The 15,312-nt window shown below is 42.9% G+C and overlaps 1 protein-coding gene across 2 annotated transcripts in view; it reads right to left on the bottom strand.

Annotated features, from left to right (window-relative positions):
* Positions 1 to 14,762, bottom strand: part of LOC137320797 (uncharacterized) — a 51,598-nt gene extending 36,836 nt beyond the window's left edge. For both annotated transcript variants that reach the window (XM_067982643.1, XM_067982642.1), the window contains exons 1-3: positions 14,435 to 14,762; positions 14,040 to 14,191; positions 9,826 to 9,994 (exon numbers count right to left, since the gene is read on the bottom strand). In XM_067982643.1, the coding sequence (XP_067838744.1) occupies positions 9,826 to 9,994; positions 14,040 to 14,191; positions 14,435 to 14,492 (379 nt within the window). In that variant the 5' untranslated portion in view covers positions 14,493 to 14,762. The remainder of the gene's footprint in view (positions 1 to 9,825; positions 9,995 to 14,039; positions 14,192 to 14,434) is intronic.
* Positions 14,763 to 15,312: the final 550 nt, after the last annotated feature.

Raw genomic sequence — 15,312 nt, 5'->3', positions numbered from 1 at the left:
AAAAGGAGAGTCCGAGAGCGGGAGGAGAGTTCGAGAGCGGGAGGAGAGTCCGAGAGGTGAGCACAGTGTAAAAGGAGAGTCCAAGAGCGGGAGGAGAGTTCGAGAGCGGGAGGAGAGTCCGAGAGGTGAGCGCGGTGTAAAAGGAGTCTGAGAGCGGGAGGAGAGTTCGAGAGCGGGAGGAGAGTCTGAGAGGTGAGCGTGGTGTAAAAGGAGAGTCCCGAGAGCGGGAGGAGAGTTCGAGAGCGGGAGGAGAGTCCGAGAGGTGAGCACAGTGTAAAAGGAGAGTCCAAGAGCGGGAGGAGAGTCCGAGACGTGAGTGCAGTGTAAAAGGAGAGTCCGAGAGCGGGAGGAGAGTCCGAGAGGTGAGCACAGTGTAAAAGGAGAGTCCAAGAGCGGGAGGAGAGTTCGAGAGCGGGAGGAGAGTCCGAGAGGTGAGCGCGGTGTAAAAGGAGTCTGAGAGCGGGAGGAGAGTTCGAGAGCGGGAGGAGAGTCTGAGAGGTGAGCGTGGTGTAAAAGGAGAGTCCCGAGAGCGGGAGGAGAGTTCGAGAGCGGGAGGAGAGTCCGAGAGGTGAGCACAGTGTAAAAGGAGAGTCCAGGAGTGAGAGGCGAGTCCGAGAGATGAGCGCAGTGTAAAAGGAGAGTCCGAGAGCAGGAGGAGAGTCCGAGAGCAGGAGGAGAGTCCGACACGTGAGCGCAGTGTAAAAGGAGAGCCCAAGAGCGGGAGGAGAGTCCGAGAGATGAGCGCAGTGTAAAAGGAGAGTCCGAGACATAAGCACAGTGTAAAAGGAGTGTCTAGAGAGCGGGAGGAGAGTCCGAGAGGTGAGTGCAGTGTAAAAGGAGAGTCCGAGAGGTGAGCGCAATGTAAAAGGAGAGTCCGAGGGGTGAGTGCAATGTAAAAGGAGAGTCCGAGGGGTGAGCATGGTGTAAAAGGAGAGTCTAGAGAGCAGGAAGAGAGTCCGAGAGGTGAGTGCAGTGTAAAAGGAGAGTGTAGAGAGCGGGAAGAGAGTCTGAGAGGTGAACGCAGTGTAAATCTAAGGCAAGTCTTGGCAGCAGAGCTCGCACCCGTGATATGCTCCTCCTGCACTATGTGGGGAGTCATGGACACTACAGGTGTCCCTGGCGACCATGTGTGCAGGAAGTGTGTCCAGCTGCAGCTACTGGCTAACCGCATTTCGGAGCTGGAGCTGCGGGTGGATTCACTGTGGAGCATCCACGATGCTGAGATTATCGCGGATGGCACGTTCAGTGAGGTGGTCACACCGCAGGTAAAGATTACGCAGGCAGAAAGGAAATGGGTGACCGCCAGGCAGAGTAAAAGGACTAGGCAGGTAGAGCAGGAGTCCCCTGGGGCCATCTCCCTCTCAAACAGATATACCGCTTTGGATACTGTTGGGAGAGATGGCTTATTAGGGGATAAGCCATCGTTCGCAGCAAATTACCCAGCTTTCAGGAGAACAGCGTCCACGACACCACACAACCCTGCCACGGTAACCGCTGCAAGACATGCCAGATCATCGACACAGATACCACCATCACACGAGAGGACACCACCCACCAGGTGCATGGTTCATACTCCTGTGACTCGGCCAATGTTGTCTACCTCATACGTTGCAGGAAAGGATGCCCCGGAGCATGGTACATTGGCGAGACCATGCAGACACTGCGACAACGGATGAACGGACACCGCGCAACAATCGCCAGGCAGGAGGGTTCCCTCCCAGTCGGGGAACACTTCAGCAGTCAGGGACATTCAGCCACCGATCTTCGGGTAAGCGTTCTCCAAGGCGGCCTTCGAGACACACGACAACGCAAAATCGTCGAGCAGAAATTGATAGCCAAGTTCCGCACCCATGAGGACGGCCTCAACCGGGATCTTGGGTTCATGTCACGCTACACGTTACCCCACCAGTGAACAAAAGCTATCTGTTTTTAATATAATGGGTCATTTGCTGGCTTTCTCTGCCTTCCGGATGTTTCTGCCTCTCTCTGTTTTTTTTCCTGTTTGTTTTTTTGTTGAATGTGTATTCGGGGGTTCTGTAGGTGACACCTCTCTGTCTGAACACGGTGATTGCCTTGGCAACGGGCAGTTGCAGGGGCAGTCTGTAAACACCATGTATTGTTCTATATGTATAAATGCGTAGGCTTCAAGGAGCTCCTGAACATTTACCTGAGGAAGGAGGAAGCTTCTGAAAGCTTGTAGATTTCAAATAAAAATTGTTGGACTATAACTTGGTGTTGTAAAATTGTTTACAATTATCAGGGGAAAGCAGCAAGAGCCAAGTTCGTGGCACCACGGGTGGCTCTGCTGCACAGGAGGGGAGGAATAAGAGTGGCAGGGCTAGAGTGATAGGGGATTCAATTGTAAGGGGAACAGATAGGCGTTTCTGCGGCCGCAAACGTGACTCCAGGATGGTATGTTGCCTCCCTGGTGCTAGGGTCAAGGATGTCACGGAGCGGCTGCAAGGCATTCTGGAGGGGGAGGGTGAACAGCCAGTAGTCGTGGTCCATATCGGTACCAACGACATAGGTTAAAAAAAAGGGATGAGGTCTTGCAAGGTGAATTTAAGGAGTTAGGAGATAAATTTTAAAAAGCAGGACCTCAAAGGTAGTGATCTCAGGATTACTACCAATCCCACGTGCTAGGAGAATAGACCAGATGAATGCATGGCTGCAGGGATGGTGTAGGAGGGAGGGATTTAGATTCATGGGACATTGGGACTGGTTCTGGGGAAGGTGGGACCTGTACAAGCGGGACGGGTTACACCCGAGCAGGACTGGGACCGATGTCCTCTCAGGGCTGTTTGCTAATGCTGTTGGGGAAGGTTTAAACTAGAATGGCAGGGGGATGGGAACCTGAGCAGGGAGACAGAGGAGCGGGAACAAGGATAGAAACAAAAGACAGAAAGGGAAGAAGCAATAGTGGAAGGCAGAGAAAACAAGGGCGAAAAACAAACAGGGCCATAGTGCAAAATAAAACTAAGATGACTAGTAATCTTAAAAAGTCAAGTCTAAAGGCATTGTGTCTTAGTGCGTGGAGCATTCGCAATAAGGTAGATGAATTAACAGCACAGATAGATATTAACAGTTAAGATATAGTTGCGATTACGGAGACATGGCTGCAGGGTGACCAAGGATGGGAACTGAACATCGAAGGGTATTCAATATTTAGGAAGGACAGGCAAAAAGGGAAAGGAGGTAGGGTAGCGTTGTTAGTAAAGGAGGAAATCAATGCAATGGTGAGGAAGGATATTGGCTTGGAAAATCACGATGTGGAATCTGTATGGGTGGAGCTAAGAAACACCAAGGGGCAGAAAACGTTGGTGAGGGTTGTCTATAGGCCCCCAAACAGTAGTGGAGATGTAGGGGAGGGCATTAAACAGGAAATTAGAGATACATGCAAGAAGGGTACAACTATAATCATGGGTGACTTTAATCTACATATAGATTGGTCAAACCAAATTAGCAATAATACTGTGGGGGAGGAATTCCTGGAGTGTGTACGTGATGGTTTTCTAGACCAATACATTGAGGAACCAACTAGAGAACAGGCGATTCTAGACTGGGTATTGTGCAATGAGAAAGGATTAATTAACAATCTTGTTGTGCGGGGTCCCTTAGGGAAGAGGGACCATAACATGATAGAATTCCTCATTAAGATGGGGAGTGAAGTAGTTGAATCCGAAACTAGGGTCCTGAATCTAAATAAAGGAAATTACGAAAGTATGAGGTGCGAGTTAGTTATGATAGATTGGGAAACTTTACTAAAAGGGATGACGGTGGATAGGCAATGGCTAATATTTAAAGAACGTGTGCAGGAATTACAACAATTATTCATTCCTGTCTGGCGCGAAAATAAAACAGGAAAGGTGGCTCAACCGTGGCTTACAAAAGAAATTAGGGATAGTATTAGATCCAAAGAGGAGGCATGTAAAATTGCCAGAAAAAGCGGCAAGCCTGAGGACTGGGAGCAGTTCAGAATTCAGCAAAGGAGGACAAAGAGATTGATTAAGAGGGGAAAAATAGAGTATGAGAGTAAACTAGCAGGGAACATAAAAACTGACTGTAAAAGCTTCTATAAATATGTCAAGAGAAAAAGATTAGTGAAGAAAAATGTAGGTCCCTTACAGTCAGAAATGGGGGAAATTATAATGGGGAACAAAGAAATGGCAGAACAATTAAACACATACTTTGGTTCTGTCTTCAAAAAGGAGAACACAAATAACCTCCCAGAAATGTTAGGGAACCAAGGGTCTGGTGAGAGGGAAGAACTGAAGGAAACCAGTATTAGTAAAAAAAATAGTGCTCGGGAAATTAATGGGGCTAAAGACTGATAAAAAATCCCCGGGGCTGATAATCTACAGCCCAGAGTACTAAAGGAAGTGGCCCTGGAAATAGTGGATGCATTGGTGATCATCTTCCAAAATTCAATAGACTCTGGAACAGTTCCTACAGATTGGAAGGTGGCAAATGTAACCCCACTATTTAAAAAAGGAGGGAGAAAAAACAGGGAATTACAGACAAGTTAGCCTAACTTCAGTAGTGGGGAAAATGCTCGAGGCTATTATAAAAGATGTGATAACAGAACACTTGGAGGGCATTAACAGGATTGGACAAAGTCAGCATGGGTTTATGAAAGGGAAATCATGCTTAACAAATCTACTGGAGCTTTTTGAGGATGTAACTAGTAGAATAGATAAGAGAGAACCAGTGGATGTGGTGTATTTGGATTTTCAGAAGGCTTTTGATAAGGTCCCACACAAGAGGTTAGTGTGCAAAATTAAAGCACATGGGATTGGGGGGAATATACTGGCATGGATTGAGAATTGGTTGACAGACAGGAAACAGAGAGTAGGAATAAACGGGGCTTTTTCCGGGTGGTAGGCAGTGACTAGTGGGGTACCGCAGGGATCAGTGCTTGGGCCCCAGCTATTCACAATATATATCAATGATTTGGATGAGGGAACGGAATGTAACATTTCCAAGTTTGCAGATGACACAAAGCTGGGGTGGAATGTGAGCTGTGAGGAGGATGCAAAGAGACTCCAATGTGATTTAGATAAGTTGGGTGAGTTGGCAAGAACATGGCAGATGCAGTATAATGTGGATAAATGTGAGGTTATCCACTTTGGTTGCAAAAACAGAAAGGCAGATTATTATCTGAATGGTGACAGATTGGGAAAAGGGGAGGTACAACGAGACCTGGGTGTCCTTGTACACCAGTCGCTGAAAGCGAGCATTCAGGTGCAGCAAGCAGTTAGGAAGGCGAATGGTATGTTGGCCTTCATTGCAAGAGGATTTGAGTACAGGAGCAGGGATGTCTTACTGCAGTTATACAGGGCCTTGGTAAGACCACATTTGGAGTATTGTGTACAGTTTTGGACTCCTTTTCTGAGGAAGGATGTTCTTGCCATGGAGGGAGTGCAACGAAGGTTTACCAGACTGATTCCTGGGTTGGCAGGACTGACGTATGAGGAGAGATTGGGTCGACGAGGCCTATATTCACTAGAGTTTAGAAGAATGAGAGGTGATCTCATCGAAACTTATATAATTCTAACAGGACTAGACAGACTAGATGCAGGAAGGATGTTCCCGATGGCTGGGGAGTCCAGAAACAAGGGTCACAGTCTCAGGATGTGGGGTATGCCATTTAGAACCGAGATGAGGAGAAATTTCTTCACTCAGAGGGTGGCGAACCTGTGGAATTCTCTACCACAGAAGGCAGTGGAGGCCAAGTCATCAGATGATTCAAGAAGGAGATAGATATATTTCTTAATGCTAAAGGGATCAGGGGATATGGGGGAAAAACCGGAACAGGGTACTGAATTAGACAATCAGCCATGATCATTTTGAATGGTGGAGCAGGCCCGAAGGACCGAATGGCCTACTCTTTCTCCTATTTTCTATGTTTCTATGTAAACAAGGCCAATTATGTCGGCATGAGGGGCAAGTTGGCAAAGGTAGATTGGGAAAATAGATTAAAAGATATGACAGTAGATAAGTAATGGCAAACATTTAAAGAAATAATTCATAATTCCCAGTGAATATACATACCCTTGAGGAATAAAAACTCTGCAGGAAAAGTATTCCAACCGTGGCTAACTATAGAAATTAAGGATAGTATTAGATTAAAAGAGGCTTATAATGTTGCTAAAAAGAGTGAGAAGCCTGAGGGTTGGGAGGGTTTTAGAAATCAGCAAGAAATTGATAAAGAGGTAGAAAATTGAACATGAGAGTAAACTAACAAGAAATATAAAAACAGATTGTAAGAGCTTCTACAAGTATATAAAAAGAGATTAGTGAAAATAAACATGGGTCCCTTAGAGGCAGAGACAGGAGAAATTGTAATGGGGAATAAGGAAATTCCCATTTCCTTACGGCAAACAAATATTTTATATCTGTCTTCACAGTAGAAGGCACAAAAAACATACTGGAAATAGTGGGAAACCAAGGGTCTGAGGGGGAGGAACTTAACATAATTAAGAATAGTAAAGAGAGTTTTAGAAAAATTAATCGGACTAAAAGCCGACAAAGACCCTGGACCTGATGGCCTACATCCTAGGGTTTTAAAAGAGGTGGCTGCAGAGATAGTGGATGCATTGGTTTTGATCTTCCAGAATTCCCTAGATTCTAGAATGGTCCCCGTGGATTGGAAGGTAGCAAATGTAACCCCGCTATTCAAGAAGGGAGAGAGAAAACAGGGAACTGCCAGTTATCCTGACATCAGTACGGAAAATGCTAGAATCTGTTATTAAGGACGTAGTAACAAGGCTCTTAGAAAATCATAATATGATTAGGCAGAGTCAACACGGTTTTATGAAAGGGAAATCATGCTTGACACATCAATTAAGAGGATTTTGAGGGTGTAACTTGCAGGGTAGATAAAGGGGAACCAGTGGATGTAGTATATTTGGATTTTCAAAAGGCATTCGATAAGGTGCCACACAAGAGGTTGTTACACAATATCAGGGCTCATGGGATTGGGGATAATATATTAGCATGGATTGAGGATTGGTTAATGGACAGAAAACAGAGAGTTGGAATAAACGGGTCATTTTCGGGTTGGCAGGTTGGCAGGGTGCCACAGGGATCGGTGCTTGGGCCTCGGCTATTTACAATCGAAATTAATGACTTAGATGAGAAGACCAAGTGTAATGTATCCAAGCTTGTTGATGATAAGTGGGAAAGTAAGCTGTGAGGAGGATGCAAAGAGTCTGCAAAGGGAAAGCGACAGGTTAAGTGAATGGGCAAGAAGGTGGTAGATGGAGTATAATGTGGGGAAATGTGAGGTTATTCACTTTGGTAGGAAAAATAGAAAAATTGAATATTTTTTAAATGGTGAGAAACTATTAAATGTTGGTGTTCAGAGGGATTTTGGTGTCCTTGTACACGAAACACAGAAAGTTAACATGCAGGTACAGCAAGTAATTAGGAAGGCAAATAGTATGTTGGCCTTTATTGCAAGTGGGCTGGAGTACAAGAGCAAGGAAGTCTTGCTGCAATTGTACAGGGCTTTGTTGAGACCACACCTGGAGTACTGTGTGCAATTTTGGTCTCCTTACCTAAGGAGGGATATACTTGCCTTAGAAGTGGTGCAATGAAGGTTCACTAGCTTGATTCCTGGGAGGACAGGGTTGTCTTATGAGGAAAGATTATGTAGAATGGGCCTATTCTCTCTGGAATTTAGAAGAATGAGAGGTGATCTCATTGAAACATGTAAGATTCTAAGAGAGCTTGACAGGGTAGATGCTGAGAAGATGTTTCCAATGCCTGAAGAGTCTAGAATTAAGGGATATAGTCTCAGGATAAGGGGTTGGACATTTAGGACTGAGATGAGGAGGACTTTCTTCACTTAGAGGGGCATGAATATTTAGAATTCTCCACCCCAGAGGGCTGTGGATGCTCAGTCGTTGAGTATATTCAAGACTGAGATCGATAGATTTTTGGACACTAAAGAGAATCAAGGGATATGGGGATCGGGTGGGAAAGTGTAGTTGAGGTAGAAGATCAGCCATGATCTTATTGAATGGCGGAGCAGGCTGGAGGGGCCGTATGGCTTACTCCTGCTCCTACTTCTTATGTTCTTATGATTGATAGCTTTGAAAATTAAATGAGCAATTTGACTGCTTGGCTTTCTGCTGCTTGTTCATTCTTCATTAGTGGTTACCAACTAATTCAAGTTGCTTTTCTTTTGTTAACGTTTAGTCAGTCACATATTTCAAGCCCTTAGCATTTAGTGTGTAATTATACATACATAAAATACAGCTTATTTAAACCCAGTGTATTTAGGTGCAGGTTGGCAAGAGGCGAGGCTTAGGATCCCCCAAGTGTGTACACGGATACTGTTAGAGCTTAACCAGCTAAAACTGCACAACCTACAAGCAATAAGAGAAACAACTTGTATTTATATAATGTCTTTAATATAAAGAAACATCCCTAGGGACTTTACAAATAGGTGTAAGCCAGCAAGAGATTAGCAGGGATGACCAAAAGCTTGGTTGAAAATATGGGTTTTGAGAAGGTTTGTAAAGGTAGAGGGAGAGATGGAGAGGCAGTGAGGGATAGGGAGATGGAGTTTTAAAGAGTAAGAACAAGGTAGCTGAAGGCACTGCCATCAATGGTGGCACAGAGCACGGTTAAGCTTCCTGTTGCTTGTTTTGCTATGAGCACTCTAGCCATTAAAGCACTCACTTGGAAGACTATCTGAAGCCGAGTGGACGAATCCAGCTCCAAATGACAGGTCTACTTCTTCAGGTCCCATCAATGATCCAGACTGGTTGCTCAATCATCAGTGATGTACTAGAATACTACAGACCCGTCTGGCTCAGAGTATCAGGTTACCAAGTCTGCTACCAGGGATCAACTAGGTTCTAATCTCACATCACAAGGTGTGTATTTTTGAAGCCAAACTGAACCTACTTAACTCCTCCTCCAAGGAGAATTAGCACTAGTTGGTCATTTGACAATTGACAGTCTCATCACTTGGAGGGAGGGAGATAGCATTTATCCTTCCCCTCTCCACACCAATTTCTTGGCTTTAGTGGCCAGCATTGCTCACTTTTTGAATGAGACTATACAGAACTGAAACCCCACAACACCAGTGAATGTCATACAAGTAATATTATTTAATAAGTAAAATAAGATTTGCTGAGGATAGATTCCTCCACACTGATGGTTATGGTTGGATTGCAAGTCACTGGATAATATCTGATTTAAAAAAGACATACATTCATCTTCAGTTTAAAAATAGGTTTTCTGCCTGAATTTTGTTCATAAAGTCATAAAAAGTGTATCAGTGTAAAGGTAGAGAAAAATATTTTATTAAACTGTGATTGGTTTATAATGACAGTTTAATTTTTAAAAAAATTCTTAACTTTAAATATATGGGTAAAATATATCATTACATTTTGATTTTAACCATTCACTGACATAGGAAATTTTGTTTATCCAATAAAATGTGAAATTTGAGTCAATGGTATAGGAAAAGTTAAAGGGTACAGTGCCCCTACATGGAATGTACTAATAAAGAATTTTTCTTCATTTTAACTGCCATACTTATAATTAATAATCCATACAACTCCCTCAGATAACACTCATCTTACCATTTATTAGAAAACAACAATTAGTACTTATAAAAATAGAACAAATTGTATTCAAAATAGTTTTAAATCTGAATGCTGATACATTATATTAATGAATTTCAAAAGAAGCTGTTGAAGTATATAAAATGGATTACTGGGAGCTAGTATGTTTGAAATAGACTACTGTCAGACCAACAAAGATATACCAAAGTTTGAAGAATCTGTTTCAATTCAGTTCATTCTTTACCTGTAGAAGGTGTGCATTCCTTTTCTTCAGTAGCTGTTTGAAGAGTCTGAGCAAGGTACCAATATCCCATCTCACCCAGAACACTGCAAAATGACTTGAACACGTGGCCATCAGCATTTCTAACAATCTCAAGAAGTTTGGCCACCTTCAGCTCTGCCAAGTCCTCTAACTGTATGGATTACCAATCATCTGTGTTAGTTTGTTAGGTCTCTTTCAAAAGGTTTGATTTTTAAAAAATTGTGCTTATTACCTGCTTCATATCATTCAGATGCAAATCATTGTATAGCTTTAAAAGTCCACATACCAATTTTTAAAGTTATTAGAACAAAAGAAAACATGGAATGAGAAAAAATGGCTGCTTGGCTCATCAAGCCTTTTCTTGTAACAAACCATTTACAATTAGCTCTTTCACGCAATCCAGTCAATCTCCTCAGTGAAGCAACCAACCAGAGGTAAAAGTTCCAAATCAATGAAGCTCTGTGAAATTCCTGTATGACCCAAGCACAATCAAGTCCAACTTCAGGATATGAATCTAACTTTGGAACCCCCGCCATTAAACCCTGAGCAGCCGTATCTTATTGAGTTGACGTTCCATAGAGAACTTTATCCTCTATGCCTATCTTCATTGCATTCAATCCTGTTTCTTAACCAGATATTTATCCAGACTTTCTAAAAGAGGTAATTGACACACTATCAACCACTATTGCTGGGAGTCACTATTCTGTAAAAGAAGAAATTACTCTCATTTCTAATCTTGTTTGAGGTCTTATTAATGTACTTCTCCTGTTCTCTAGTTCTACAATCACAATCTAAGTGAAATAAACTGCTGAAATCTTCATCAATAATCACATCCAAATACTTTTCTATTTTTACCTTTGCTGATGAATACTCTGTGTTCTTACATTAAATTATTTTCTATATTCCTAATAATATAGAATTAAATAATAAAGCCATTACAACTAGATTTATTGTGGTTAAAAGCAATGTTATCTTCAGGCAATATTCATCAACTTAACCTCTACTTACAAATGCCATCTTGCAGACTGACTTACTCGTCCAGTATGGTTGTAACTAGTTGTACTTAATTGAAACATTGAGGGAACATCCATAAATTCTCAGACCCTGAATTTCTGTGGGAGTCTCCCGTTCTCCTGCCATAATTTTGGTGAGATTGGGGGAATCCTCGGAGAAGCATCATAAATTTCTATTTTATCTGTTTACGGCGTTTCTCCGGATTTCTGCTAAGTTTCCACTGGAGAACCCCTGTGGAAATTTTAAGGGTCATACTCAAACTGGATCATAAACACTCAGGTCATGAAATTCCATAGGATGCAATGGGAACATAGGAACATTAGGAACAGCAGTAGGCCATTCAGCCCCTCTAGCTTTCTCCGCAATTCAATTAGATCATGGTTGCTCTGCTCCAACTCCATTTTCCTGCCTTTGCTCCATATCCATCAATACCCTTACCTTACAAAAATTTATCGATCTCAGTATGAAAGCCCCAGTTGACCTAACATCCACAGCCTTTTGGGAGAGAGAGTTCCAGATTTCTACTACCCTTTGTGTGATAAAGTGCTTCCCGATTTTACTCCTAAATGGTCTAGCTCTAATTTTAAGATTAGGTCCCCTTGTTCTTGATTCCCCCACCAGAAGAAATAGTTTCTCCATATCTACCCTATCAAATCCTTCTAATAATTTCAACACCTCAATCAGATCACCCTTCAATCTTCTATACTCAAGGGAATATAAGCCAAGTTTATGCAACCTGTCCTCATAATTTAAACCTCTAAGCCTCAGTATCATTCTGGTGAATCTGCGTTGTACCACCTTCAAGGCCAATATATCCTTCCTGAGGTGTGGTGCCCAAATTTGAATGCAGTACTCCAGATGGGACCTAACCAAGGCTATATACAACTGAACCACATCTTCCTGCCATTTGCATTCCAGCCCCTTTGAGATTCAAAATTCCTGGTACTTAGGTTGGGATTGCAACAGCCAATATCCACCAGTGCTGACCCCACTGGTGTATGCTGGGTCAGGGGGAGGGCACCTAATTTGCATGAGGTTGTTGGGCACCTGCACCACTGGGGCACTTCTCACTGTCCATCTGCTTTAACCTCCCGCTAAATCCTGTCCTGCTACCAAGTCTGCCCGGCCCCCCCACCCACGAACAATAAAAATTGACCCAAACTGGCCCACTTCGTGGCCCAATGACAGAAATATATTTTAAAAGATTACTCCTTCAATCTTCGGGGATTCAAGCCAATTGGCCTGAATCTCCCCAGTGGGGCCTACTTCTGCATTTCAGGAGGCCAGTACATATCTTTTCCCTTGGCATACTAGCCTCCAATGTTACTGTGGGGACAAGGACAAGGGAATTCCCTGCACAGGGAATCCCCACCTTGGCCCCACCTTTCTGATGCAGATGCCATTGTAAAGGGCAGATGGAGATTTGGAGGCTCTATAGGCCCTGCAAACCCCTTCATGTAGGGCTGGGCCTGAAGTTACAGAACAGTCAAGGAATTTTGACCCCTGATTAATATTAAGGGAATGTCATACTCGAACTGCATACCTATTCACTAGGTATCCTTATTTTATGATTTCTGCTTCACTGTGCATAACTTTACGTTTATCCACATTAGAATCCATCTGTCATTCCTTAGGCCATAATTTGTTCAGATCCTTTCAACTGCTAACAATTGGGCAGATTTTTCTCTTTAACGCTTGTGCATAATGCCTATGGAGTGCAAAGAGGAAAATCTTTGGAGGGTTGCACACCTGTAATGAAGCCCACACAACTTTCTGTCCATTCATTAATTATACATTGGGACCCACCGTGATCCATAATAATTCATGTAAAAAATCTAAACTCTGCAAACTCAAACACTCAAAAAAATTAATGACAGAACATTTTTCATTCAAATATTAACAAACCAAATGAACATAGTATAGACCATAATGTGATTTCATTTAAATACCACAGAAGTGTCAATGTAATGGGCATTTAAAATAAAATTAGGCTTTGCTTAAGAAAAAGAAAACATTTTGAGAAACATTAAGCAAGTAATATTTGCTGATCATTCTGATAACCACCCAGGGAGTGGACCTTTTAAAATACCATTAGTATTTTCACAGAAAATGCCGGAAATATACAGCAGACCAGTCAGTATCTGTAAAGGGATAAGACAAAGACAAGTTAGTCCTTGGTCAGATCTGTTCAATACACTGCAAACATTAACTTGCCTTTCCCTTACCTCTTTACAGATGCTGCCTGGTCTGCTGTGTATTTCCAGCATTTTCTGTTTTTGTTTAAATTTTCCAACATTTGCAGTTTTTTTTCCCCACAGATGCTGCATTGTGAGCAAGGTGCAAAAGACTTGTGAACTGGCCGCTTGGGTTAATGGCCATGGGACCAGATTTATGGCAGAGATTCAGCAAAGGTCACAGTCAAGAAGACATGTGGTGCTGTTAACTGGTCCCAGAATGACTAACAATTACCGGCAATTACAGAAATGGAGGGCAGCTCAGAATTCAACGCTGCCAGCTCCAATAATCCTTGCTATAAATGAATCGACCTCAGAAAATTATCGCTTGTCTTCAGCAAATATTGCTCAACTTCAGCAATACAGCTTTTCCAGCTTGCCCTTTTTAGGCAGAACAATAATTTATACTCTGACAAGAGCAGAAGCAACTCAACAGTGCAAATAAAATGTAAGGCAGAAAACATCCATAGTTAAAAAGAATGTACACACTGAAGAGACCAGCAGAGGTGCAAAACAGTGAGCCCATGTTTGCAGTTTAATTAACAGATTCAAATTTCCTGGGCTCTGGGGGGTGGGGGGTCTGCAACAGTCACTGTGACTTCCCTACAAAGTCAACTAGTACACAACAGGGCAGACTTCCCCAGAGAGTAGACCCCACGCACTTCTTCCACACAGAGGGAAAATCAAAGGCCGAGGGCCAACTCTGTTGCACCTCATAGACGGAGAATGGCGCCCGACTCAGAGACATAGAAACATAGAAAATAGGAGCAAGAGTAGGCCATTCGGACCTGCTCCGCCATTCAAAATGATCATGGCTGATCGTCTAACTCAGTACCCTGTTCCCGCTTTTTCCCCATATCCCTTGATCCCTTTAGCATTAATAGGCACAGCAGAATGAAAAAGAGTCAAATTTTCAACGAAACAAAGGAAAATCAAAGATAATCCTACCTCAATCTGTCCTATTTGGTCAGTAGTTAAGACCCCCTTCTCCTTCAAAGCCCGGTATAAAGGAGGAGATAAAGTAAGTTGTTTGACCAGGAAAGGGAAGTAGAAGCGAATTACACTGGAATGGGGGTTGCCTCTTCCACCAGTCTTTTCACCTAATTTTTAAGGGATATGAAAAGTGATTATTAAAGTACTGCTACAAAGGAAGAGATTTCACCTCAGTTCTGTATTACCACCAGATTAAATACAAGGAAAAGAAAAAAATCGCTGACCAGCCAAGGGTAAAGTAGAATATGCACTAGGTTATTATACAAAAACAGTACATACTTCCGTCCATCCCACAACTGAAATGACAAGCTGCCTCGATAGCAGGGTCAGGATTCGGGGCAATAACTTACTATAAGTTAGTTGCTCTCTAAAAGTTACTTTCTTTTTTTTCCCGAACGATCTGGACATCGCTTGAAGATTGTCTTCGATGTGTGGATTTATAATAGCGCGGAATCTATGCTGGCATCTTTTCCCAGTGCAGAGTCCCTGCCCGGGAGAACCACTGCAGCCCAGTCCTCGAAGGGCTTGCTCCCGTCTTCCGATCCCAAGTTCCAGCGGCTTGGAATCCCATCTCAGGAAATCTAATTCACGGACGTTTCAATCAATTGAGTCGGGATTTCCATTATTTATCAAAACTCACGTAGAACCCACTCAAGTGTGAGCCTAGATTATATTCTGTGTTTGTTGTATGCAGTTGCTAGGTGGCATTAGGATTCAAGTGGGAGTTGCTAAGCACAACCATGAGCTACTCAAACAGGGATAACTTCAGGAATAAGGAACGGCTAGAACATATAAACATCCAGTGCACAATAATGATGGAACTATGTAGGAATATGTTTTTTTGGGGGGGGGGGGGGAGGGAAGAGAAAGAGAAGCGTGATTTCATCTTGCTAAGAGTTGGATAGTGATCAACAGAACAACGTATTGTTTCGATACAAAAAGATATAGATGGTTTCAGTGGGACCAAAAGAAAGACAAGGATAAGTATTCGGAATGGATTTGAATGGTTCCAAATGTAAATACCTTTATTAAAGGCTGTATCCGTCTCCAATTCATTGGCTGACAGTGATGTCAATAGATACTCGGTTTATTGTGTGTGTTTTTCAAATCATAATACACCTCTCTTAGGCTGCTGTCATGCTGGGACTGCTACTTTGCTACAAAGAGGTTTCTGGTTTCCCAGGTCTGCTGTGAATAGCTGAACTGTCTTTATTAGACCAAGCTGATG

Source organism: Heptranchias perlo, chromosome 4 (assembly GCF_035084215.1).
Source record: "Heptranchias perlo isolate sHepPer1 chromosome 4, sHepPer1.hap1, whole genome shotgun sequence".
NCBI classification, from domain to species: Eukaryota; Metazoa; Chordata; class Chondrichthyes; order Hexanchiformes; family Hexanchidae; genus Heptranchias; species Heptranchias perlo.
This window is presented reverse-complemented; position numbering and strand designations above follow the sequence as displayed.